The sequence below is a fragment of the Spermophilus citellus genome, assembly GCF_964194105.1.
Source record: "Spermophilus citellus genome assembly, chromosome: 5".
Taxonomy (NCBI): domain Eukaryota; kingdom Metazoa; phylum Chordata; class Mammalia; order Rodentia; family Sciuridae; genus Spermophilus; species Spermophilus citellus.
Genome location: NC_138186.1, coordinates 67,605,258 through 67,630,004, shown reverse-complemented (window position 1 = coordinate 67,630,004; position 24,747 = coordinate 67,605,258). Strand labels below are relative to the sequence as shown.

At 38.3% G+C, this 24,747-nt stretch overlaps 1 protein-coding gene across 1 annotated transcript; it reads right to left on the bottom strand.

The window, feature by feature from the left end:
* Positions 1-16,109: 16,109 nt before the first annotated feature.
* Positions 16,110-19,401, bottom strand: IL17A (interleukin 17A; the record flags this gene model as incomplete). The annotated part of the gene is made up of 3 exons (XM_081294991.1): positions 16,110-16,347; positions 17,910-18,109; positions 19,366-19,401. 3 exons carry the CDS (start codon positions 19,399-19,401, stop codon positions 16,110-16,112), a joined length of 474 nt encoding a protein of 157 aa, XP_081151117.1.
* Between the last annotated feature and the right edge of the window lie 5,346 nt (positions 19,402-24,747).

The following is a 24,747-nucleotide window of genomic DNA, read 5'->3' as shown; positions in this document are numbered from 1 at the left end:
TCAGCACAGTAGTCTCCAGATCCATCCATTTACCAGCAAAAGTCATAGTCAATTCTTCTTTATGGCTGAGGAATACTCCATTGTGTATATATACCACATTTTCTCCATCCATTCATCTGTTGAAGGATACCCGTGTTTGTTCCATAGCTTAGCTATTATAGATGTGGCTGCATCACTATAGTATGTTGATTTTAAGTTCTTTGGGTATATACTGAGGAGTTAATGGGGTCAAATGGTGGTTCCATTCCAAGTTCTCTGAGGAATATCCATAATGGATTCCAGAGTGTTTGCACCAGCTTGAAGTCCCATGTATGAGTATACCTTTCCCCCCACCCACATCCTCCCCAACATTTATTGTTACTTACATTCTTCAACATTTATTGTTACTTGTATTATTGTTACATTTTTCAACATTTATTGTTACAGTCAGACTGGAATAAAATGAAATCCCAGTGGAGTTTTAATTTTAATTTCCCTAATTTCTAGAGATGTTGAACATTTTTTTCATATAATTGTTTACCATTTGTATTCTTTCTCTTGTGAAGTGCCTATTCAGTTTCTTTGCCCATCTATTGGCCAAAAAAAAAAAAAAAAAAAGCATCTATTGATTGGGTTATTTATTTTTGAATAAAGTTCAAAATAAAAGTTTTTTCCTATTGATTGGGTTATTCATTTTTTGGTGTTAAGTTTTTGAGTTCTTTATATATCCTGTGGATTAATGCTCTATCTGAGGTGAAGATCACAAAGATTTTCTCCCATTTTCTAGGCTCTTGCTTCATGTTCTTGATTGTTTCCTTTGCTGTGAAGAAGCTTTTAAATTTGATACCATCCCTTTTATGGATTATTGATTTTACTTCTTGTGCTTTAGGAGTCTTGTTAAGGAAGTCAGTTTCTAAGCCGAAGTGATGGAAAGTTGGGTCTACATTTTCTTCTAGTAGGTGAAGGGTCTCTGGTCTAATGCATAGATCCTGGATCCACTTTGAGTTTTGTACAGGGTGAGATATAGGAATTCAGTTTCATTCTGCTGCATATGGATTTCCAGTTTTCCCAATACTATTTGTTGAAAAGGCTATCTTTTCTCCAATGTATGTTTATGGTGCCTTTGTCTAGTATGAAATAGCTGTATTTATGTGGGTTTATCTCTGTGTTTTCTATTATATACCATTGATTTTGGGCCTGTTTTTGTGCTAATACCATGCTGTTTTTTGTTATTATAGCACTGTAGTATAATTTAAGGTCTGGTACTATGATGCCTCCTGTTTTGCTTTTCTTGCTAAGGATTTGCTTATTCTGGATCTCTCTTTTTTTTCAAATGAATTTCATGACTCTTTTTTATATGAAGAATGTCATTGGAATTTTAATAGGAATTACATTAAATCTGTATAGCACTTTTGGTAGTATGGCCATTTTGACAATGTTAATTCTGCCTATCCAAGGACATGGGAGATCTTTCCATCTTCTAAGGTCTTCTTCAATTTCTTTCTTTAGTGCTCTGTAGTTTTCATTGTAGAGGTCCTTCATCTCTTGTTAGATTGACTCCCAAGTATTTTATTTTATTTTATTTTTTGAGGCTGTTGTGAATCAGGTAGTTTTCCTAATTTCCCTTTCAGTTGATTCATCACTGATGTATAGGAGTGCAATTGATTTATAGGTGTTAATTTCATTTCCTGCTATTTGCTGAATTTGTTTAAAAGTTCTAGAACTTTGGGTCTCATAAATATAGAATCATGTCATTAGCAAGTAGGGATAGTTTGAGCTCTTCTTTTCCTGTTTGTACCCATTTAATTTCATTCTTTTTCCTAATTGCTTTGGCTAGAGTTTCAAGGATTATACAGAATGGAAGTTGTGATAGAGGGCATTCCTGTTTTTTTCCTGTTTTTTAGAGAAAATGCTTTCAGTTTTTCTCTATTTAGAATGATGTTGGTTTTGGGTTTAATATAGCTTTTTGGGGGGTTTATATAGCTTTTACAATGTTGAGGTATGTTCCTACTATCTCTAGTTTTTCTAGTGCTTTGGACATGAATGAATGCTGTTTTGTCAAATGCTTTTTCTGCATCTATTGAGATAATCATGTGATTCTTGTCTTGATGTCATGAAATATGTTTATTGATTTCCATATGTTGAACTGTTATAGTTAAAGCTTCGTCCCAGGGTTTCATAAACTGACTTCCAGACCACTCACGTATAATCGAATCAAGCCTTTATTGAAGCACACCGGTGGCGGCTGACCAGAACATAAACCTGTTCCCCTGATCAGCTCCGAACAATTGCAAGGACACTCCTTATAAGCCTGAAAACCGCAAAAGGGATGTTGGGGCGGGGGTCTAGCCAATGAAAGCAAACCAGGTTACAGAAGCGGGACAGTGCAGTCAAGCAGAGGGAAGGCTAACCAATCAAAGTTAGCCCAGTCACCCCAGTTACAGAAACAGAGCCCCGTTACCCTAGTTACAGAAACAATACCCCATTAGGTAGTTCCGTGTTCTTAAAGGTTTCTATAGCAAAAGGAAAAGAACATCTCGCTCCAGTCATGACTCTTCTACTTGGCATGGTTGTTTTACAGGATGAAGTCATAAAACAAAATGGAGTCACATTTGCTCCTACTATCACAGAACTAACCTTGCATCCTGGGGTGAACCCCACTTGATCATGGTGCATTATGTTTTTAAATGCAATTTACCAGTATTTTATTAAGAATTTTTGCATCCGTGTTCATCAGGAATGTTGATCTGAATTTTTTCCCCTTGATATGTCTTTTTAAAAAAAATATATTTAGCTGTAGATGGACACAATATCTTTATTTTATTTATTTATTTTATGTGGTGCTGAGAATTGAATCCAGTGCCTTGCACATGCTAGGCAAGTGTTCTACCACTGAGCCACAACTCCAGCTGCCCTTGATGTGTCTTTGTCTGGTTTTGGTATCAGGGTGATACTAGTTTCATAGAATGAGTTTGAAAGTGTTCCCTCCTTTTCTATTTTATGAAATAATTTTAGGAGGATTGGTGTTAGTTCTTCTGTGACAGTCTGGTAGAACTGGGCTGAGAATCTGTCTGGTCCTGAGCTTTTCTTTGTTGGTAGGTTTTTGATGCCATCTTCAATTTCATTGCTTGAAATTGATCTGTTAACAATTTCTATGTCCTCCTGTTTTAACTTGGGTAGGTCCTATGTCTGTAGAAATTTGTTGATGTGTTCATGATTTCTATTTTATTGGAGTATAAATTTTCAAAATACTTTGGTTATTGTTTGTATTTTGGTAGTGTCCATGGTGACATTTCCTTTTTCATCACAAGTTTCAGTAATTTGATTTTTTTCTGTTTCTCTTACATTAGCTTGACTAAGGGTCTATCAATTTTATCATTTTTTTTCAAAGAATGAACTTTTTATTTTGTTGATTTAAAATTTTTTGTTTCAATTTTATTGAATTTGCTCTGATTTTAATTATTTCCTGTATTCTACTGATTTTGGTGTTGATTTTTTTCTTTTTCTAGGCCTTTGAGATGTAATGTTAGGTTATTCATTTGGTGACTTTCTATTCTTTTAATGAATGAGCTCAATATAATGAGCCTTCCTCTTAGAACTGCCTTTATAGTGTCCCAGAGATTTTGATGTATTGTGTAACTATTCTCATTTACTACTAAGTATATATTTTTTATTTCATCCCTGCTTTCTTCTGCTATCAATTCATCATTCAAGAATGCATTATTTAGTCTCCAGGTGTTAGGGTAGCTTTTATTTTTTATTTTATTGTTGATTTGTAATTTCATTCTAATATAATCTGATAAAATGCAAGATATTATCTCTATTTTCTTTTATATTTGCTAGGAGTTGCTTTGTGGCCCAAGATATGGTCTATTTTAGAGAATGATCAATGTGGCTGCTGAAAATAAAGGGTATTTAGTTGTTGATGGATGAAATATTCTACATGTCTGTTAAGTCTAAATTTTTTTTTGTTTTTTGTTTTAGTTCTATATCTCCTTTTTGTTTAGACAATCTATCCAGTGATGAATGAGATATGATAACATCACCCAGTATTATTGTGTTTTATCTATTTGATTATTGAAATTGAGAAGATTTTCTTGATGTACATAGATGCTCTGTTGTTTGGGGCATATTTACAATTGTTATGTCTTATTGATGTATAATTCCCTTAAGCAGTATAAAATGTTCTTCTTTATCCCTTCTTATTAACTTTGTCTTGAAGTCCATTTTATCTGAGGATAGAGACCCCTAGTTGTTTACAAGATCTCTGTGAGTGATATGTTTTCCTTATCCTTTAACTTTCAGTCTGTGGATGTCTTTTTGAGGTGTAAATATGTATAGCATATTATTGGGTTTTGTTTTCTAATCCAATCTTCCAGTTAGGTCTTTTGATTGACCAAGAGTAGGCCATTTACATTCAATGTTATTATTGAGAAATGAGTTTTATTCCCTGTTATTTTGATTTATTTCTGATTTTAATTTGAGTTAGTTTCTCATTTAGTTGACTATTCTTCTAGTGTATTTCCTCCCTTTGCTGGTTTTCACTTTTATTTCTCATTTCTTCTTCATGAAATATTTTAACAAGTATCTTTTGTAGTGCAGGAATTCTAGTCATGATTTTTTTTAACTTTTATCATGGAAAGTTTTTATTTCATCAGTTCTGAAGATTAATTTTGCTGGGTATAATATTCTTGGCTGGCATCCATTTTCTTTCAGAGCTTGGTATATATTATCCCAAGACCTCCTAGCTTTTAGGATCTGGATTGAAAAATCAGCTGAGATCCAGATTGGTTTCCCTTTAAATAGGGTCTGTCATTTTTCTCTGGCAGTCTTCAAAATTGTATCTTTATTTTGCATGTAAGGCATTTTCATAATAATGTGCCTTGGTGTGGGTCTGTTGTAATTTTGTATATTTGAGGTCCTGCAATCTTCCTATATTTGATTTTATATTTCATTCTTAAGGATTGAGATTTTTTTCTGATATTATTTCATTGAAAATGTTGTATATTCCTTTGGTTTGTATCTCAGGCTTTGTATATCCCAGTAAATTTATATTTGGTCTTTCCAGATTATCCCATATTTCTTGGACATTCTGTTCATGATCTCTTAACATCTTTTCTCCATGGTCAAGTTCATTTTCAAGATTGCATATTTTGTCTTCATTGCTTGAAACACTGTCTTTCAAGTGATCTAGGTTGCTAGTATACTTTCCATTGAATTTTTAATTTGATTTATTGATTCTTTCATTTCAAGGATTTATGCATGATTTTTTTTTCAGAATCTCTTTCTTTATTGAAGTGGTCTTTCACTTTCTGTATTTTCTCTTTGATTCCACTCCTTACATCATCCTTTAAACTTGCAGATCAATTAATGAATATGCTAAACTCTTTCTCTGACATTTCCTTCACCTGTGGTATTGATAGATTGTTATTGAAGTATTTTGGTTTGGTTGGGGGTATTTGTTCCCTTGCTTTTTTAAAATGTATTTTTTAGTTGTAGATGGACACAATATCTTTATTTTATTTATTTTTTATGTGATGGTGAGGAGCGAACCCAATGCCTTGCACATGTGAGGCAAGCACTCAACCACTGAGCTACAACCCTAGCCTTCCTGCTTTTTTATGTTGTTTGTGTGTCTAACTATGTAACAGTATGTATCTGAGGCAGTAGAGTTTCTTCCCTGTGGAATTATAGTGTCCCCACAGGTTTCCAGTACCTCCCTGTTTAGGAGGAGACAAATAATAACAACAATCAATGCAAACAATTTACATCATTAAACCAAATAGTTCCTGCTATGACATTTACAATGTTAATTGTTACAGTAAACTGAAATTATGTGATCAGTTATTGCGCACAGTAAAAACAGAAAGTTTGCAAAAGGGTTTACAATTTCAAATGGTGGACAGAGAACAGAAATGTTGTAGGATGTGATGATTATGAGGGAGGAGGAAAGAAAATAGAAGTAAAAAATTAAAGGAAGAGTGAAAGAATAATAGAGATTGCTGTTAACAGAAGAAAAGAGAGAAAGAGAATCAAGAGAAACATATAAGAGAAGAAATATATAAAATACTAATTAAAAAAAACAAAAGAATACAAAATAATTCTCAAATTACTGATCCATGAAAAATAACTGGCTTCAAAAATTCTAGAAAGAAAAAAGAAACAAATATGGATATGTATAAGTGTCTATGAACCACTCAGGTCATGATTAAACAGAGAAAAGGAAAGGAAAAACAAAAGTCTTGATGAAAAGTTAAAGAATTGTTTCCACTGGAATTCAAAAGATTCTTGGCACTATTATGTACGGTGGGCTGAAGTGTGATGTCTTCTCCAGGGTGCAGTTGCTGGAGTGTGAGAGAAAATCCCTTATGCAGAGCTCCTAGAGGAGGGTAGGTTTAGGTAGGCTTTGCACTCTTTGCTGAATGGTGATGCTTGTGGCAGTGGTGGTGGTGGCACTGGGGATTTTTTTTTCTTATTTTATTATATCCAACTTCCTGAGTCACTAATAAGCTTTGAATGCCCAGTATTAATTCCTAATAAAGTCTTTTTTTTCCATCCACCTTGCTGAGAAGCTATCTATCTAGTTTCTTGGTTTTACACCATGGAGCAGCCACGAAAACAATCTCCTCTATTCTGCCAACTTGAAAACTCTGGTATGTGTACAATTTAAGTAATAAAACTACCTCAAACCCCTGAAACTGCAGTGTACAGATTCAGTGAAGCATTGCCAGGACCTTGAAGCCCTGGTGCCTGCTGGCCCCAAACCTTTCCCTCAACCCCGACCTTTGTGTTCATCTTTCCCTTCCTTTCTTTACAGTTGTATCACATTTATGTTTGCATCCTTACATGGTGTATTGCTTAGTTTTGAAAAACCAAACAGGCGAACATAAACTCAGCTGATGAGAAGGTGACATTCTCACTATTAGGGAGACTTCCACAGACACGGTGAATCCTTGATTCTGGTCGTAGTCTGGCTTCAGCTTTTCTGGGATTTTATAAGAATATATTCTGGGAAGGTCCTGAGTAAGATCTTGGGAAACCTCAAGAGCTGTGGAGTGGGGCCAGGGAACCAAAGCTGCCAGCCATACTTAGAGTTCAGGACACAGTTTTATGTGGGATATATTTACTCATCCAGGGACCTCATTTCCCAGCACCCTTCCATCCATGGGGAAAAGAGCCTGGGCTCTGGAATTTCCACATGAGGGAGAAATACATACTGAGCAGGAATATCTCTCATAAACTATAATTTGAATGAGAAATAAATTTCTGTTTGGTCGTGATGCATTATGGCTCCACCCTTCAGCTCTTTATCCTACTTCGATACCAGAGGTTCTTGAAGTCTAGCAGAAATATGGAGATTAGGTTGCTCTGCATTGTGTGTTTCTGAGCCTACCATATATAATCTCTGTTTTCTAAAGGTTGGCAGAGTGGGAAGGAAGGAATGAGCCCATAAACTAATCCAGTCAATGAGTCAAGGAGACAGGAAATTCCTCTAAGTCAAGAGGGCTACGTGCAAATAAGAATTTGAGATGGCCTGAACTGGCTGTTCTGTCCTCAGATTCAAAAGAGATAAATGGCAGCAGAGATTTTCCCCTTGAAAGTCCTCAGTGTGTCTGTCCCTTGAATCACACGGCTCTGTCTATACTGGGTATTCTCTATTACACAGCTATCTATCTTTCTGGGATCTCCTTTGCCATCTTGGCAGAAGACTCTTAACATCTTTCCTGTATTGACACCACTTCTGACACTTCATATATTCCTATTTCATGGTTTACTCTCTTGTTTCAATGAAAAACATCCTCAAGAAGTTTCTTGAGAAAGGGTGACACAGATCTTTTAATCTAGGTGGTTGAGATAGACACAAAGCAGAATAAATAAGTTAAATGGCAGCCCAGAAGGAGATGAGATCTTGAGATCTTGTTTACCCCAAATGCCTTTTCTCTTCCTTCATAATATGGCTTCAATGTGTTGGAAGTTTTATGTCAGAAATAACTTTCCTTTGGAATTTTGAACATACTATTCTATCATGTTCTATGTTCTAGGGACACCGTTGGGAGTTCTGAGCATATTCTGATTCTGGGTCCTTTGTATCTGTCTGTTTTTCTGCCAAGAACTCTCCGGAGTTTTCTTTTTGCCTTGAGTATCTGAAATTTCAGTAAGATCTGGCTTGGTGTCAGTCTGGGAAACCCCAGGAGCTGTGGAGTGGGGCCAGGGAACCAGAACTGCCAGCCATGCCTAGAGTTCAGGACAGAGTTGTATGTGGGATTCATCTACTAAATTTAGACAAAGCAGGCAATGAGTCTTCTGGCAGCTCATTCTCTAGTTCTGAGAATTTTCTTTCATCTATTTAAGTTATTGATTTCTTCTCCATTTCATACTGTTCTTTCTATTTTGATATAGTTCTTTCTGGGTGGCTTCCCATTCGTATCTTTTCTCCAATATTTTTCATCTTTCTGTTCTGCTTCCTTGAACATGTTCTAAACTCTGTTTTCCCAGCATTTGGTTGGCCATTTCATTTCTGCTATCATGTTTTTAATTTTCAGGAGCATTTTTTTTCTGTTCTTGGTATTTTCCTTCTAAAGTAGTATCTTATTTTGATTTATGGATCCATAATTTCCTGATCTTCTCTGAGAATTCTCTGAGGACTTTAGTTACATTGAGAGGGTGTTTTTCCCCCTTGTGTATTTTCTATTGTCTACTAATGCTCTTTTTTGTTTATGTTTTTTTTTTAAAGAGAGAGTGAGAGAAGAGAGAGAATTTTTAATATTTATTTATTTTTTTTAGTTCTCGGCGGACACAACATCTTTGTTGGTATGTGGTGCTGAGGATCGAACCCGGGCCGCACGCATGCCAGGCGAGCGCGCTACCGCTTGAGCCACATCCCCAGCCCTCTTTTTTGTTTATGTTGGTATCGATCTTCACATTAAAGGGACTTTTTCTAGATGTTTTCTCAAGATTAAGATAAAAGATGATTGAAAATTCATTGTACATAGGAAAATTAGTGGACTTGTAAGTTTCACTAAAGGGTGATATGGAGCCATTTGTGGGGAACTCCCTCTGGGAATCTTTATACTTTTCCTTTGGGCTTTACAGATATTTCAGTATCTTGCCAGAATGTCAGGAGTTGTTGGTAGAGTTCTAAAACCTGAAAGGGTAGACAGGCTTGAGGGTGGGACCTTCCTCAGCATTCAGAACCTGCATGATCCTTGTGTTTTTGGTGGCACCAGACCCTCCTCTGCACTGATAGTCCAATTTTACTTAGTACAGAAAAAGGTCACCCATTAAGTGTGCAGCTCTATTGAATATCACAAATTTGTCCAGGAAGATTTGAATGAGCAGATGCTTTTGACCTGTGCTTTGCCCCACTCCCCTTTGGAGACTTTACCCACTTAAAAACAAGTGTTTAATGTGGGAAATCTGATGTCAATATAATTTTAGTTTCTAAGTTGGTTTTTTGTATATTCTTCTTGTGTTCTTTACTATTAAAATTTAAAAAAAAAAAAAGATTGTGACTGGGTGTGGTAGCTCATACTTGTAATTCCAGAAACTTGAGAAGCTGAAGTAGGAGGATCCTAAGTTTGAGGCTAGTCTGAGCAATTCAGGATAAGAAATAAATAGGAAATAAAAAGGGTTGGGGTTGTAGGTAAGTGGTAAATCACCCTTGGTTTCAATCCCCAATACCTCTCATGCAAAAGAGTGAATATAAATTAGTTTCTCCTAAGTGTAGTTTTCAATTTCACTTTATTTTTTTCCAGATTCACTAAAAAAATTTTCCTAACCCAGAAATCTTTTCTTTTATTATAAATTTTCTTACTTTATCTACTTACTTTATTCAGGTTTCTTATTTAAAATTTCTTTTGCTGACATAGTTTGTCTCTGTACCCTTTTATATCTATAATCAATTTATTTTGATAATTCATTTCTTTGTTAATATTCATCTTAATCATCTCTATCAGTGATTCCAAAAGACTGGTCTATGGGTGGTTGCCAAGGAGGGTACATAAAAATCAACCAGGGAGGTTCTTAATAATAATCTCTCAAACTCCTTCTGCAGAGATTTATTGTTGTTTGTTTGGTTTTTGATACTGGGGATTGAATCCAGGGATGCTTAACTACTGAGCCACATCCCCAGCCCTTTTTAATTTTTATTTTAGGGCTATGCTAATTTGGTGAGGCTGGCTTTGAACTTGCAATCCTCCTGCTTCAGCCTCCCAAGCCTCTGGGATTACATGTGTGCACCACCAGGCCCAGCTTCAGAGATTTGTTTTTACTTGACCTGATTTAAAAAAAAATGTTTAGATATTGATACCAGTTTAATGGTTATGAGAAATGGGGAGAACAATAAGGATGTTACAGGTAAACCAGAAGCATAACCAAAGCCCCAGTGGGAATCAGACCTTGAGAACTAGTGGCAGGGATGGGTAAATGTGGACCACAGCACTGACATAGGCTGATCAGGCAATGGAGTTATTTTGTGTTATGTGAGATGGCTTATGCTTTACATTATAGGCATAGGGGAGTTATTGAGAAGCATTTAGCAACTGTAATCAGACTTACATTTTAGAGAGAACATTCTGAGATGGGCATAGTGGCGCATGCCTGTAATCCCAGAGGCTCAGGAGGAGGCTAAGACAGGAGGATTGTGAGTTCAAAGCCAGCCTCAGCAATGGCAAGGTGCTTAGCAACTCAGTGAGACCTTGTCTCTAAATAAAATACAAAATAGGTCTGGGGATGTGGCTCAGTGATCAAGCACCCATGAGTTCAATCCTCTGTACCCACTCCCCTGCAAAAAAATTCTGGAAACATGAGGAAAAATTGAATGCAGCAACGATTATTGCATGATTAGAACACAGGTGTGATGGAGTTGGTTGTGAGGTATGCCACAAATAAATTATTTGCTTTGTAGTGTGCTAAATACAAAATCTTATAAAGGATATTTAAAAAGTTGTGAGATTCAAAGTTATAATAATCTCACTTTCACTTGCAATGTAGGTTTTCTTCCACCAGAAAGTAGCCCCATAACATCTCAGTTGTTTGGAATTCTGTAACTGTAGGAGTATGCCATTAATTCTGTATGTGGAAGAGGTAATGCTACATGTTTAATAAATTCTATTTCATTTTCTATTTTTCTGGACATCCAGAAAAAGTACATTTCCAAGTCTCCATTGGCATTATCTTGGGCCTAGGTGATTTGGTCCTTAACCCCTTGTACACATGGTTTTGAACCTTCTTGTCTATATTATTGGCTATGTGCCCAACAGAAATACAATGATCACCAATTTTAATGAAAAAATTTCCATTAGCTATGTTAATCAAGGAAATAGAAGCTGGTAAATTTTTAATAATTTTGGTATATTTAATTTTATAATACATTTAAAACATTATTTCAACATTTATAAACAAACATTAATGACATAGTCTATATTTTAAGAAATACTAAGTTTCTGGGGCTGGGGATGTGGCTCAAGCGGTAACATGCTCGCCCGGCATGAGTAGGGTGCTGGGTTCGATCCACAGCACTGCATAAAAATAAAATAAAGATGTTGTGTCCACCAAAAACTAAAAAATAAATATTAAAAAATTCTCTCTCTCTCTCTCTCTCTCTCTCTCTCTCTCTTTAAAAAAAAAAGAAATACTAAGTTTCTGAAATCAAGTATCTATCCTACAACAGAACTCAATTAGGACTAGCCAGATTTCAAGGGCTCAATAGCCACAAATGCTTATTGGTTATAATGTATTAGACAATGCAGTTCTAATTGTGGGCTACCCTGAGAAGGCAGAGCCTGTCAGCCTAGGTCCCTGAGTAGAGCAAAAGTCACTGAGGACTTCTTTTGGACAGTAACATGCACACAAATTAAACTTTGTTTATTTGGACATTGTTGCAGAAGCTCTTAATTATCTGCCCTTAATTGACTCCTCTAAAAGTTTGAGAGACGATGAAGAAGCAACACAGACACCAGTGGGAATCTTATTATGCCGTAATCACACCAGCAACCTTGGACCTAGGGAGGAGGGAGAGAATATGAGAGCCATTGGGTTTATCAGTTGTTGGATGAGGGGAATGAAGGACAGAGAGAGATAGGTTTCTGATTCAGATGTGTAGGTGATGACTTTCCACTAGATAAAAACAGCAGTAGGAGTAGTTTGGGAGCAAAGATAGTGCAGTTTTTTTCTTTGTAGACTTTGGGGTATCTCTGGACTCTTGGTTCAAAGTTCAGTTCAGCATTGACTTCTACTGTGTGCTAAGTCAAGTGTTGATACTCTGTTCTCAAAGAACAATGAACTGGTTAAATATGTAAAACCAACAGTCTGTAAGAGTAGTGATAAAGGAAATTCACAATGCTCTTGGAGTGCAGAAAAGAGAGGTCTGATCTAGGATAACAGGGAATGATATGTCTTAAGGCTTTTATGAGGAGATGATACCCAAATGGATGAACAAAGTGTTGGGTGCAGGGGAGAAGAGAGGGCAGGGCAGGAATAAAGGAACACCAGGGGACAGGCTGGGAAGACATTTAGGGAGAGGGGACCATATGACACAGGCACTGAGACACTGAAATCAACAAAAGCATGGTGGTCACCATAAGAACCTAACTACAACCGGAGCATGAAACACCAGGGAGGAAGTGGCATGGGATGAAGCAGAAGAGACAGCAGGGCAGGATCACAGAGGTTACTTTCTGTTATGTTTAACTTTGTGCCATATGTAGATGTTGGGGGATGGAGTGAGGGGACAGGAGCAATGGCAGGAAGAACAGATAGGAAGTTGTAGCATGAGGAAGGAAATGACAGATGAAGTCCTGAACCTGGGCAGAAAGGTGTTGATGAGAATGGAGGGAGGCCATGGAGAACTTTTGGGAAGTGAAAAAATACTGAGTTGGATGATTTCTGGATGTTAGGAGTGATGAAGAGGAAGAGGAAAGAGGAGTCAGGGAAACCTTGGATGATGAGTAGATGATATTGCTAACTGGGGAAAATGAAGGTAGAGTAAAAGCAAGGCATATCAGATGACGGGGAATGTAGCAAGTGCTATGGTTTGAATAGAGTTTGTTTCCAAATACGCATGTGCTAGAAGATTGGTCTCCAGTGTGGCAGTGTTGAAGTGCTGGAATGTTTAGGCCGTGAGGCCTTTTGCAAGGAAATTTGGTTGTGGAGGCCTGACCCTCAGAAGAGATTAATACTGTCTAATGACAATGGATCAGGTCTTGGGGTGGGGGTGAGGAGCTGTCCTGAGAAGTTTTATAAGCAAGCTTGGTATCTCCCCCAAATCCCTCTTCTTTGGCACATGATCCTTCCATGTGATGCCATCCACTATTAAATCCTTACCCAGAGTCAAGCAGATTCTAGTGCCAGGGCCTTAAATCTCCAGAATTGTGAAATAAATAGTCCTCTTTTCTTTAAAAAGTATCCAGCTTCAGGTTATAACAACACAAAACATACTAAGACAGAAGGCAAAAACTACCACTACCTACCCAAAATATTTCCCAGGAGAACATTCTAGTGTGTAATAATGGTTCAGGAACATAGACATATATACGTCCCTCTCTTGGTCTTCTCCAAAACCAAAACCAAAACCAAAATTTTCTTTCCACCACTAGCTTTCAGGGAAAACTAAAAATGAACAGAGTGTTTTTAGTGATGAATTTTAAAGCCTAAGGGCTCTGAAAACCTGTTGGTTGCAGCTGTGTTTGAATATCCTCTAGGAAGCTGGTGGGCTTAAGAACAAGATGTGAGGAACACAAAATGACACTGAAAGAATGGGGCTGGAGAAGCTGTTCCCTGGGTTTGGAGTTGGGAATGAAATAGAGAAAGGACAAAGGCTTCTGGGTGGAGCATCCCGGAAAATGAAGGAGTGAAGGGAAAGTGTTTTAGAAGGCTGGAGGGCTGGGGATGTGGCTCAAGTGGTAGCCCGCTCACCTGGCATGCGTGCGGCCCGGGTTCGATCCTCAGCACCACATACCAACAAAGATGTTGTGTCCACCGAGAACTAAAAAATAAATATTAAAAATTCTCTCTCTCTCTCTCTCCTCTCTCACTCTCTCTTTAAAAAAAAAAAAAAAAAAAGAAGAAGGCTGGAGCCTGCAGGACTGGCTGGAGGATTTCCAGAGGCCTCCAGAAATAGGGCAAGATGGCTGCCTGGGCCATGGCTGGTGGGAGATGGTTATGAGTCGAAACTTGAAACTACTCTGGAATTGAATGTGATTCAGTTTTCATTTTACTTGGACTGAACTTTTCTCATACTTCAAGTTGGTTCTGCCCCATCAGCTCCTTTTTGGGTGCTTGGTGCATCAGATCAGAGAGGCTAGGTCCTGGGAGGGTAGCTCAAGTAGAGAAACATGTTCCTCTGTTGATCTCTGGTGGGCCTTAATCCCAAAGGAAGTCTGAGTTCTAGGGAGACACTGAGTAACCTAGTCTGAAAACAGAGTCTTCTCCCAGTACTTCCTCTTTCACATCAAACTTCAGGTTATAATTCTGGGAGATTGTTTATTTTTTTCTATTTGATCATTACTAATGACATGCCATTTTCCCAAGGTCAGTATTTTATTTGCTTAAATCATTTTGGAATGCCTCTGTTTATAGCATTGCTTACTGTGATTATCTTGAGGGCATGTGAAATGGAGAACTTGGACCTGGGTGGTTTGAGGATATTGCTGCTCAAAGACATGGCTTGTTTGGCTCTGTAGGTGAATTTGTATACTCTCCCAAATAGGAAAAAGCTGAATTTGCTGAAGTGCACTTTTCCTCAATATCTTTGTGGGATTTGTGACTGCACACCACTACCCCCAGGATACCGAAATCTGCCAATACTCAATCCCTTATGTAAAATGGTAGCATTTGTACATAGTCTACACATATCTTTAAGTATGCTTTAAATCATTTCTAGATTACTTATAATACCTCAAAAGATGTAAATGTTATGTAAACAGATATTATGCTATATTGTTTATGGAACACTGATAAGAAAGTGTATGTGTGTTCATTGTAGATGTGACCATCAAAATATAGGCTTAACTATATTTTGATCCCCATTTGAATCTGAGGATATGGACCCCATGGATATGGCAGGATGACTATAATTTTAATGAGGAAGAGTAAGAAAAGAGCTGAGTGTGGTGGCATGTGCCTATATGCCTGTAGTCCCATCTACTTGGGAGGCTGAGACAGGAGAACAGCTAGAACCCAGGATTTTCAGAACACCCTGGGCAACACAGTGACACCCCATCTCAAAAAAAAAGCTAGGGACATAACTCAGTGGCAGGCAGAGCATTATATAAGTGTGAGACTCTGGGTTCAATGCCCAGCACTGCAAAAGAAAGAATGAGAGAGAGAGAGAGAGAGAGGGAGAGAGAGGGGGGGGAGAGAGAGAGAGAGAAAAGAAGAAGAAGAAGAAGAAGAAGAAGAAGAAGAAGAAGAAGAAGAAGAAGAAGAAGAAGAAGAAGAAGAAGAAGAAGAAACAATTCTTTTTTTTAAATTTTATTTTTATTATTAGAGTTTTTTAACAAGGGTTTTACAGAACAGAGTTAGACTTTCCATCTGTCTTATGAAACCTCAATAATTTAAAAACTTAAGTTAATAAATATGAAACTAGGTTTAGTTTTTCTCTCTTTTAAGCCATGCCATGCACTTCTAAGAGACACAGAGGAGAAAAATCCCATATCCATCTGTAGTAAAACACATTTTCAACTACCATTTAATGCTACCTACGATTTCCCTAGGCAGAGCTAATAATCATAGTCTTTTATCTTTCTCGAAAGATTTAAGAAACATAAATAGATCCATAAATAAAGATTTTACTTTTTAAATAATAAAATCCCCTAGTCTTAAATCTTGTCCTTTTAAAAAAGAAACACAAAATAAGATAGGCAATTAATTAAAATGAAATCTTACGCCCCAAAGTTATCTTAGGACATATTAAATACATAAATAACTTAAAGACCTTAGAAAAACAAACGAGAAGTACATTGTATCCATTCTAAACCTTTCTCTTTGGGGAAAAGAAAGGCCGATTTGGGTCCCTTCTCTGAACCAGTGTTACCTCCACAGGGTCAATCTGATGAACTGCTTTAAAACCTTGAGTTTGGCCAGAAAACCTAACTGCTTCAGGGAGACCCTTCAGGACAGACCCAAAACTCTTAGGCCACGTGGCGGATGATGGGGGTGACGCAGGTGCAGCCCACAGCCACCACCATCTTCTCCAGCCGGAAGGAATTGGGGCAGTGCTGAGGCTTCCTTCGCAGGACCAGGATCTCTTGCTGGATGGGGACGGAGTTCATGTGGTGGTCCACCTTCCCTTCAGCATTAATACAGCCCAGGTGGCGGCACTTTGCCTCCCAGATCACAGGGGGGTATCTCTCAGGGTCCTCATTGCGGCTGCAGAGGAGACAAAAGCCAGGATGAAAGTGGATTATCAGTAAAGTAGGAAGAAAACCAAATAGTAACAAAGGAGGCAAATTCACAGGTGACAAATTATAGGCTTGGCAAAATCTCTGAGGGATGTTAATTTAAGGAAGAACTTTTGGGGAAACTTGGATTTTCTTTCTTTTTTTTTTAACTTTTCAAAAAATTTTTGCAGTGCTGGAACTTGAACCTAGGGTCTTGCATATGCTCTACTATTAAGCCATGACCCTTAGCTCTGAAATATGGATTTTCAAGCATATGGAATATTACAGAAAAAAAGACAATGGTCCAGTTTTTCCTAATTTCTTTGAAGAATGAACAAAGTAAGATAGACTGAGACCATAGCAAGGATTTAGTTTCCCACAAAGGATACATTTTCAGAATACATTTGATTGAGGGTGAAAAAAACAAGGGAAGAGTAGACTTAAAATCATCTAGGAGCTGTTTGTGTGACTTGATGAAATCTACCCCAGTGAGAGGAAATGCCTCAAAATTTTATCTAAGAGCACTTGCATAGGAAACAGCCCAAAGATGACAGGAAAGATTAGATACAAAAATTTTCCTCTATATCTTTCTCTTCTCTCTCTCTTTCATTTTTTTAATCTCTTGAATAGATTATTTTAACTATTCTTAGTAATAGCCAGAGGAGAATAAATCCTATAGTCAGGTGAGACTAAAACTGAGACTTATTTGCACAAAGTCAAATTATCAAAACACATTGTATTTCATCTTTTCTGGGGTCTGAATAGTAGGTATACTAAGGATGTAGCAAGTGCCATGTGTGGGGGTGTAGATCAAACTATCTAACTCAAACAGGAACAGAAGTACCCACCATGATTCTTTATCCACTAAGATTCAAGCTGTATTTCCCCAGTGCTCATATAACCTCTCCCCAAGGACAAGCACAAACATCCTAGATAGTTATTAGTTATTTTCAACATGTTTTCTCAATTGTGGGTCTGGCCGAAAGAATTCAAACATTAATCCCCTATGATAAAAGTCTAATTTAAAAAAAATTGAACAGTGGCTCAGGAGGCTAAGGTAGGAGGATTGCAAGTTCAAAGCCAGCCATAGAACTTAGTGAGGCCCTAGGCTACTTAGAGAGACCCTGTCCTAAAATACAAAATAATAATAATAAAAAGGTCTGGGAATATAGTTCAGCGGTTCAGTGTCCCTGAGTTCAATCCCTGGTATAGACACACACACACACACACACACACACACACACACACACACACAATTTAAAAAATGAGAAATGGTTTTGAGGTCTCATAAATATTAGAATAGTGACTATCATTAACTTGAGTTGATTTTTGGTGTCCGTGACAATGAAATCTAATAAGCTAGGTATTATGGGGTGAGGTGTCCTGTGCTGTCAAAGAAGTCTGTAGAATGAAAGTTGGAAAATTACAGCTCCGGACAGTGGGCCTTTTATGGATTTCTGATTCTGAGTGAATAAAATCATGCTCTAGGTGACTTAGGATAGTCTGGTGCATGGGAGAACTAAAGGATGCAGAGATTTTATCCTCACGTACTGGAGGTTCCAGGGTGAAGTGGATCGGTTGTAGTAGTTGGAAGGCCTTCTGGAATTGCCACTGGAGCTAAGGATGTTCAGGTTGAGCTTCACGTTCTGGAGGAAGTTCTTGTCATCAGTATGTGGGCATCCTGGGTTTTGTGGGAAGACTATTGCTGCTTTTGCTATAGCCACCAGACTCAGCAGCAGCAGCAGCAGAGACTGGAATTGAATGGAAAGGAGACAGAGATAGATTTTTTTGTTGATAAATTCATTGTGATGATAATTTTTATTGCTAGTCATAGGAAGCATACTATGTTTTGGGAAAATCCATGTGAAAATTTCCAATCATTTAAATAGATAAATAAAAGCCCTATTTAGATGATCAAAAGTTATTAGTTATTAAGACCATGAATTTTTTTTACTAGTTTTCAACATTCTCTTTTGACTTAGGAAAGGTATGTTATACATATTGGCTGGCAGTAATTTTAGTAAAAATGTCAAGCCATGCCCTGTCATCAGCCTGTTAGCACATGCAACATCATCAGGCCAATAGGATAAGAGATGACCTTGATTTTCAAGGGGGAAATGCCCTTCTGCACCATTGTTCTCAGTCTGATCATTCTGTGAAATCGAATGTGCACCTTGGAGAAAAGGGCTGTAGCAAACCCACATTATATCAGTATTAATGTTAGAAATACTGTTTGTACCATTGGCAAACAGTCTACTAAAAACTGAATCCCCTTTATGAATCCACAGGTATATTTTATGCTTGTTCTGAATTTATCATGCATTGATTCTGTAATAAGATGAAATTTCAAAAAGAATTCTTTAGGTTAAATATTTTAAAAATATTAAGTCCACTCTTTCTAAAGCAGTTATTCATATATCTAAGAAGAATAGTTTTGATGTACCAAGAAAATAGCATAAAATAATAGAAACAAAGGTTGCTCTCACAGTTTTTAAGGCGTCAGGGATAGCAACCCATTTTACTATGGATTAAAGAAAAACATTGTGGAAGAACAATATTAAATCACCGTATTCAGGCAAACAGACTGTCAACAAACATTTATTTTACTATACAGCATCATATCACACTTTTTGTGTGGTTTAGCCCCAATACAGACATCTTTCAGTTTTAATCTCATCTTTCAAACTGATGTGTATCAATTCCTGAAAATGCTGTGCAGTTGTCTACCAAAGGTTTCATTTCCCATCCTACATATGCTGCATTCATGGATCTCCATAGTTAGAGTCCAGCATTTTGCATACCACAGTCCAGAAATCTGGGCTGATCCAAATCAGCAAGTGCATTCCACATCAAGTGCAGAACTCACCATGGATGAAGTCCTCACAGGAGACATCAGTGCTTCTTGTGATCAACTGGGCTGGTTGAGCTGTGCCTGCTGTGAGATGGACAAAGTGCAGCACTGCGTTCTCTCTTTTTATAGGGCTTTGCTCCTTCTGTGGTCTCTTACGTTGGCGTCTCGGAGTGGGTTTGGGGGTGACACCATTTTGGTTAAAAGTTCCATCCTCAAATGAGGTCAGAGAAGCACCACCACTTCATGACGGGTAGTACCTGCTTCTGGAGGAAAATGGGAAGGACAGAAGTTCACTTCTAAAGGCTACATCCTCTCTTCATTCTTTGAAGAACTACTATGGGGTTGGCGTTGAGCAAAGACGCTTTGCCATGAGTCAACAGCATGTATTTATGGAGATAGCTGAAGCTGCTGTAGAGCTATGCTCTGTTTTAATGGCTCATGGGAAAGAAGAAGTTTGACATAGCATCCAGGCCTTCTGATATCATGTACCTTGATTTCCCATTTGATCTCTCCTTACCTCACCAGATTCCCTGGCCAGATGTTACAGAGAAAACTCCAGAAACTACTCAAGGTCCTGCCATATAAACAACAAAGCAAAAAAATAATTAAATGATGATGAAATATATTATGTTTAATTGAATTTAACAACTGTTTTGTTGAATGTATATCCAAAGAACTAATAACTAGGTTAGAGACATGAGATTTACTATTAAAAGTATGTCTAACATGGCATGCTACCAAACAATTTGCTAATATTTGGTGATTTTTTTTTTTTTTTGTGGTGCTGAGGATCAAAGCTAAGACCTTATGCTTACTAGGCAAGCACTCTCCTGCTGAGCTACAGCCTCAGCCAAATATTTGGTATTTTGAGATTTAAACTTATGTAATTCTTTAAGGAGGAGTGAGATGGATGGAAGAATAAGGGAATCTGGCTGGATGAAGTGAGGAGGGAATTGAAAATGGAGATGGAAACTGAAGAAAGTTAGAGGTACAGAAAAGGAGGCAATCGTGTGGAGAGTGTAATATTAACAAGAAGTGGGAGGAGGAAAGAAAAGGGTTAAGAAGGAAAGAGAAAGAAATAGCCCCTCTCTCCTTTTCTCTCTCAGTGAGATGACCTCTGACTCTCGTCCTTGAGAATAGTTCCTCCTTAGGAGCAGAGGACAAGGTCGATAAAGAAGGGGACCAGTGGATGCAGTTGTGGCTGGCTACATGGTGCTCTTCTTTTTCCCCTGCCACCAGTTAGGGGAGCCCTCAGCAGGGGTCTCACATTCAGCATGGCAGCACGGGAAAGCTGACTAGCTATTCCAGCTCACTGCTGGAATGTCTAAGTTTGCTGGATTCTGGGCCTGTTTGTCCTGAGATCCATTCCTCCCTGCTCTGATCTATGCTAAATCTACTTTTGCAGACAGCATCTTCCCTTCTGTCTCCCAGAGCACTGCTTTCTCCCCTTCTTCCTCCAGTCTCAGGATATAGTAGCCTCTTTCTGACACCAGTCTCAGTCACCAGCATAAGCAGTTCTGGGAATCCAATGATCTCTACTATAAATGCTTGAAATGGCTTCTGTTTCCTAACTAGATAGATCCTGATGGGTCTATGAGGGAGGCCAGGAGCAGCTGAGTTTCCGTGGTGATGGTAGATACCCTTGTTAGGGCAAACAGATACAGATAGGACAGGTAGGATGCAGTTTTGACTGATTTCCCTAATTCTGGTGTTGACACCACCATCTACCCACCCTTGAAGGCAGGGCTCACTGTGAGCCCTCCTGTCTCTCCTCCGGTGTGATCAGCCTGATCTCTCACATCAACCCCCTATTCCAGGCTTGCTGCTGATCCTCCAACTCAGACTTTAAACTGTTCGGACTGTTTGATTAGCCACTTTTGCATTTCCCAGTTGCTATCCTTAGATCATCTATCTTCCACATCCCTGCTACAGTGATTTTCCAAGTGCAACTCTGCATTTATCTTCTTCTATTAACTTGCATACTAAATGAAACGTGAGTTTAGCCCTCGAATTAGTATAAGACTTTGTGCAAACTTCCTTTCTCACCTCATCTCCTCCATTCTTCCTGCTGGGGTGGATAGGGGTCCTGATTTTCCTCTAGGTCTGCTTCCAAAGCCTATATACCTTTTGTTACAGTACTGTCTCTGAAATTCCTTTCCCTGTCCTCAGTATATCAGAATGCTGCTTGTCCTTTAAGGTACAGTTCAAATGTTTCTTTTAGGTCCAGAGGTCTTCCTGATGACCTTGGGTGGAATGGATGCCTCCTTCCATTGTATGTAGCTTATAACTACCTCTCTAGTAACTTCTGCTTCATTGTTTACTGTGTTATATTTGGCTTAAAAAAGTGTGCTTGGGACATACATATATTTCCAATTTTAGATTTTATTGTAAGCCTTCAAGGCCAGTGTGTTATTTGTCTTTGTAACCTACATCTTTCCCAGTGTAGCCCTTTATACAATGTGGCTCCTCACAGATTGCTTTAGTGTTTCTTATTCTTATTCTTCTCTTGTACATGGCAGGTCATGCATATTCAGATTGCATGTCGTTTATTTATATACAGAATTTCTTGCTAGTGTGTACCCCCTGAGCCACGCTTTGTATCCCTTAGTATAGTGCCTAGTGAATAGTGTCAAATATGGTTGATGGTATGGAAAACGTTATTTCAGAAGTTCAGAATCTTGTTTCTTTTTAGAGCCCTGGTGCATTTCAATGACCCCATGAGTTGTCTAATGCCTTGGATCTCTATCCTGATCCTTTGAAAAGTAGTGTGAGGAGGTCCTTGCCTATTCTGACTCCCTAGTGTGGCAATTCCTTCTTGTTGCTTTCTGGCAATAATGAGGTGGGAGGGAAAATGTGAGCTGCCAGTTTCTCTGGTTGATGGGAGGGGGGAAAAGCTGACTTGAGCCATTCTCCCCAGTCCTGCCTCCTGTGCAGATGACAACCAGCCTGTAAGCCATCCTTTGAAATATCAGTCCTTGCTTTAAAATAAGGATGGAGAAACAAGATGGCTTTCACCTTATGAAATGATCATTTTGATGTGATGGTTGGAGCTGGGTGTCCAACCTAGAGTAAGTGCTTATCTTCCAGAGGAAAGCTTGAGCTGGAAGCCTTAGCCTCCTTGGAGAAGATATTAGAAGCACAAAGAGGGTGTGCAGAGTGGAGTGAGGCCCTATCTCTGTGTGTTACATAGGCAGCTGGCTCAGGTTTGGATCCTAGTCCTTTGAGAGTAGAAGAACCCTGGGCTACTGAGAACTAGTGTTCTTAGAGCCCTGGATGGGAGAGCACCTGTATTTTCATATGGTGTTGCCTCTTTGAGACTTAGTTTGCTTTTTTGAGGCTTAGTGTTCCACTTTATCAAATGAGGTGTTTTTTTTTTTTTAATTTTAATTTGGTAATGTTTGCTTGTCAATGATTTTTTTTGGAGGAAGTAAATAGTAAAGAATAAATGGTAGAATACATCAGGGATGATAATTTTACTTAGTGATTATCTTCAGGTGTATCAGAATTGCTTCTCTTAGGGCTTGAAACACATGACCATAAGCAACAGGGAACTATTTGGAGTTTGGAGCCAGAATTGAGGGCTGGCAGAGAAGGTGTTCAGATATTCCTCGCCCCAAACACGTATTTGAAGCAGTGATAACTGTGAAATGTTTTGTAGGCTTCTGGATACAGTGAAATGATTTTCAACAGTCCCTAAAATTATCAGGCCATGTAACAATATTTTTACTACTTATAATAGAGCACAATGCAAAGGATGGAAGTCTTTTATCTCCATGTGGTTGAAAATTAAGACATTGATAGAACTTAAGTCATATGAAATTTTCATGGTTTATTAAATAGGAAATACAGAGAGTGTGACCAGGCTTGTGTAACACTATTGTGTTTCTTACGGCTGTGCTCTGAGGGCCATGTTGAACATGACCTGGTGGACAGGCCTGCCAGGGATGGATATAGGATCCATTTGGAATCCCTGTGGAGGAAATTCCCTCCCTTTTGTGACATGATGCAGTGACATGATGCATTAAAAGCATGAGTAGCAAGGAGGGGATTTGAGCAGAATAGTTGTCAATGGGATGGTGGGGGCTGAGAGGCAGAGGGGGTCAGAATGCCTTCTCAACATTCAGGTCTGTTTTGTCGACAGCTGGTCATTTAATTCTTGGTAGGTATTGGTCTGCCCCGATGGAGACCAGCAGGAACAGCTTCTTTGTGTTGGTACTTTTCTTTTTTCTATTAGTTTTTGAGGTTTCCCTTACCTAGTTTAGACCTTTATTTTTTTATTTATTTGAGCTTTATAGTTATACGTAGTAGTTGGGTTCATCCTGACAAACTCATATATGAATGGAATTTGATTTCAGTTCATGACCCTTTTTTTCCCTCCCCCTCCTCCTTCCCAGCCCACCTCCCCTCTCCCATTCTTCTTCTTCTACTCTACTAAACTTCCTATCTCTCATCTATTTATTTATATTTGATTATAGACCAGACATTTTTTAAAAATTTTTGAGAGAGAGAGAGAGAGAGAGAGAGAGAGAGAGAGAGAGAGAGAGAATTTTTAATATTTATTTTTTAGTTTTTCGGCAGACACAACATCTTTGTTTGTATGTGGTGCTGAGGATCCAACCTGAGCTGCATGCATGCCAGGCGAGCGCACTACCGCTTGAGCCACGTCCCCAGCCCTAGACCAGACATTTGTATTTGGTGGAGATCACATAGCTATTCAGACATCTTTAAAAAACAAACCTAGTCTATATGGCCAAAGGAACATTGAACAGCCATTACATCTCCGTGAGGAGTCTGGTTGGAAGGCGCTGTGTCCGGGACAAGTTTTGGTAACTGTGCCAGGCTTTCGCGACTTGCGTAATGGAGGCTTATTCTTAACATATTCCCTTTGCCAGCCCCAAAGCATTGAGAAGCTGAGTAAGCAGGTTAAGCTATGCAAAAAGGAGGATGCGTCACATCACGTCACTGTAAAGCAACCACAACGCATCAATGTTTTCCCATCCCTACATTAAAGTCTACAACCAAACTGACCATGTGAGCATGTCAATTTCTCCTCTGAGTAATGCCTACTAACCGAATGGAAACCAGGCCTCTTCCTTAAGCTGAGTTTCTCACTAGTCTTTTACTGAAACACTGATTTAAAGTGGGTCAGAAAGCTTTCCATTTTTTTTTTCAAGCAAATATGCTTGGAATCATATACCTGCGAGTACGTTAGCAGGTATATGCAAATATGTTTTACTGGTGGCCTTCCCTTTGGTAATGTTAACTCCATTTGATACTCGAGGAATTAAGGTCAGCAAGTGACTGAAGTTTCAAGTTTGAACGGATGTCACTAAAAAGTATAATCTAAAATTAAACAAGCCAACCAAACCACACTCTGTGGTTGGGTATCACGTTAAAAGGTTTATTTTGTTTTCAGCAATTTTGAAGTTAGTATGATTTAGATAACCACAGAATGTATTTAAAAGGAAAGATGTAGCATATGAATTTAGAAAAAAATTGCTTTTTAAAAATTTATTTGACAATATAGAAGATGCTAGG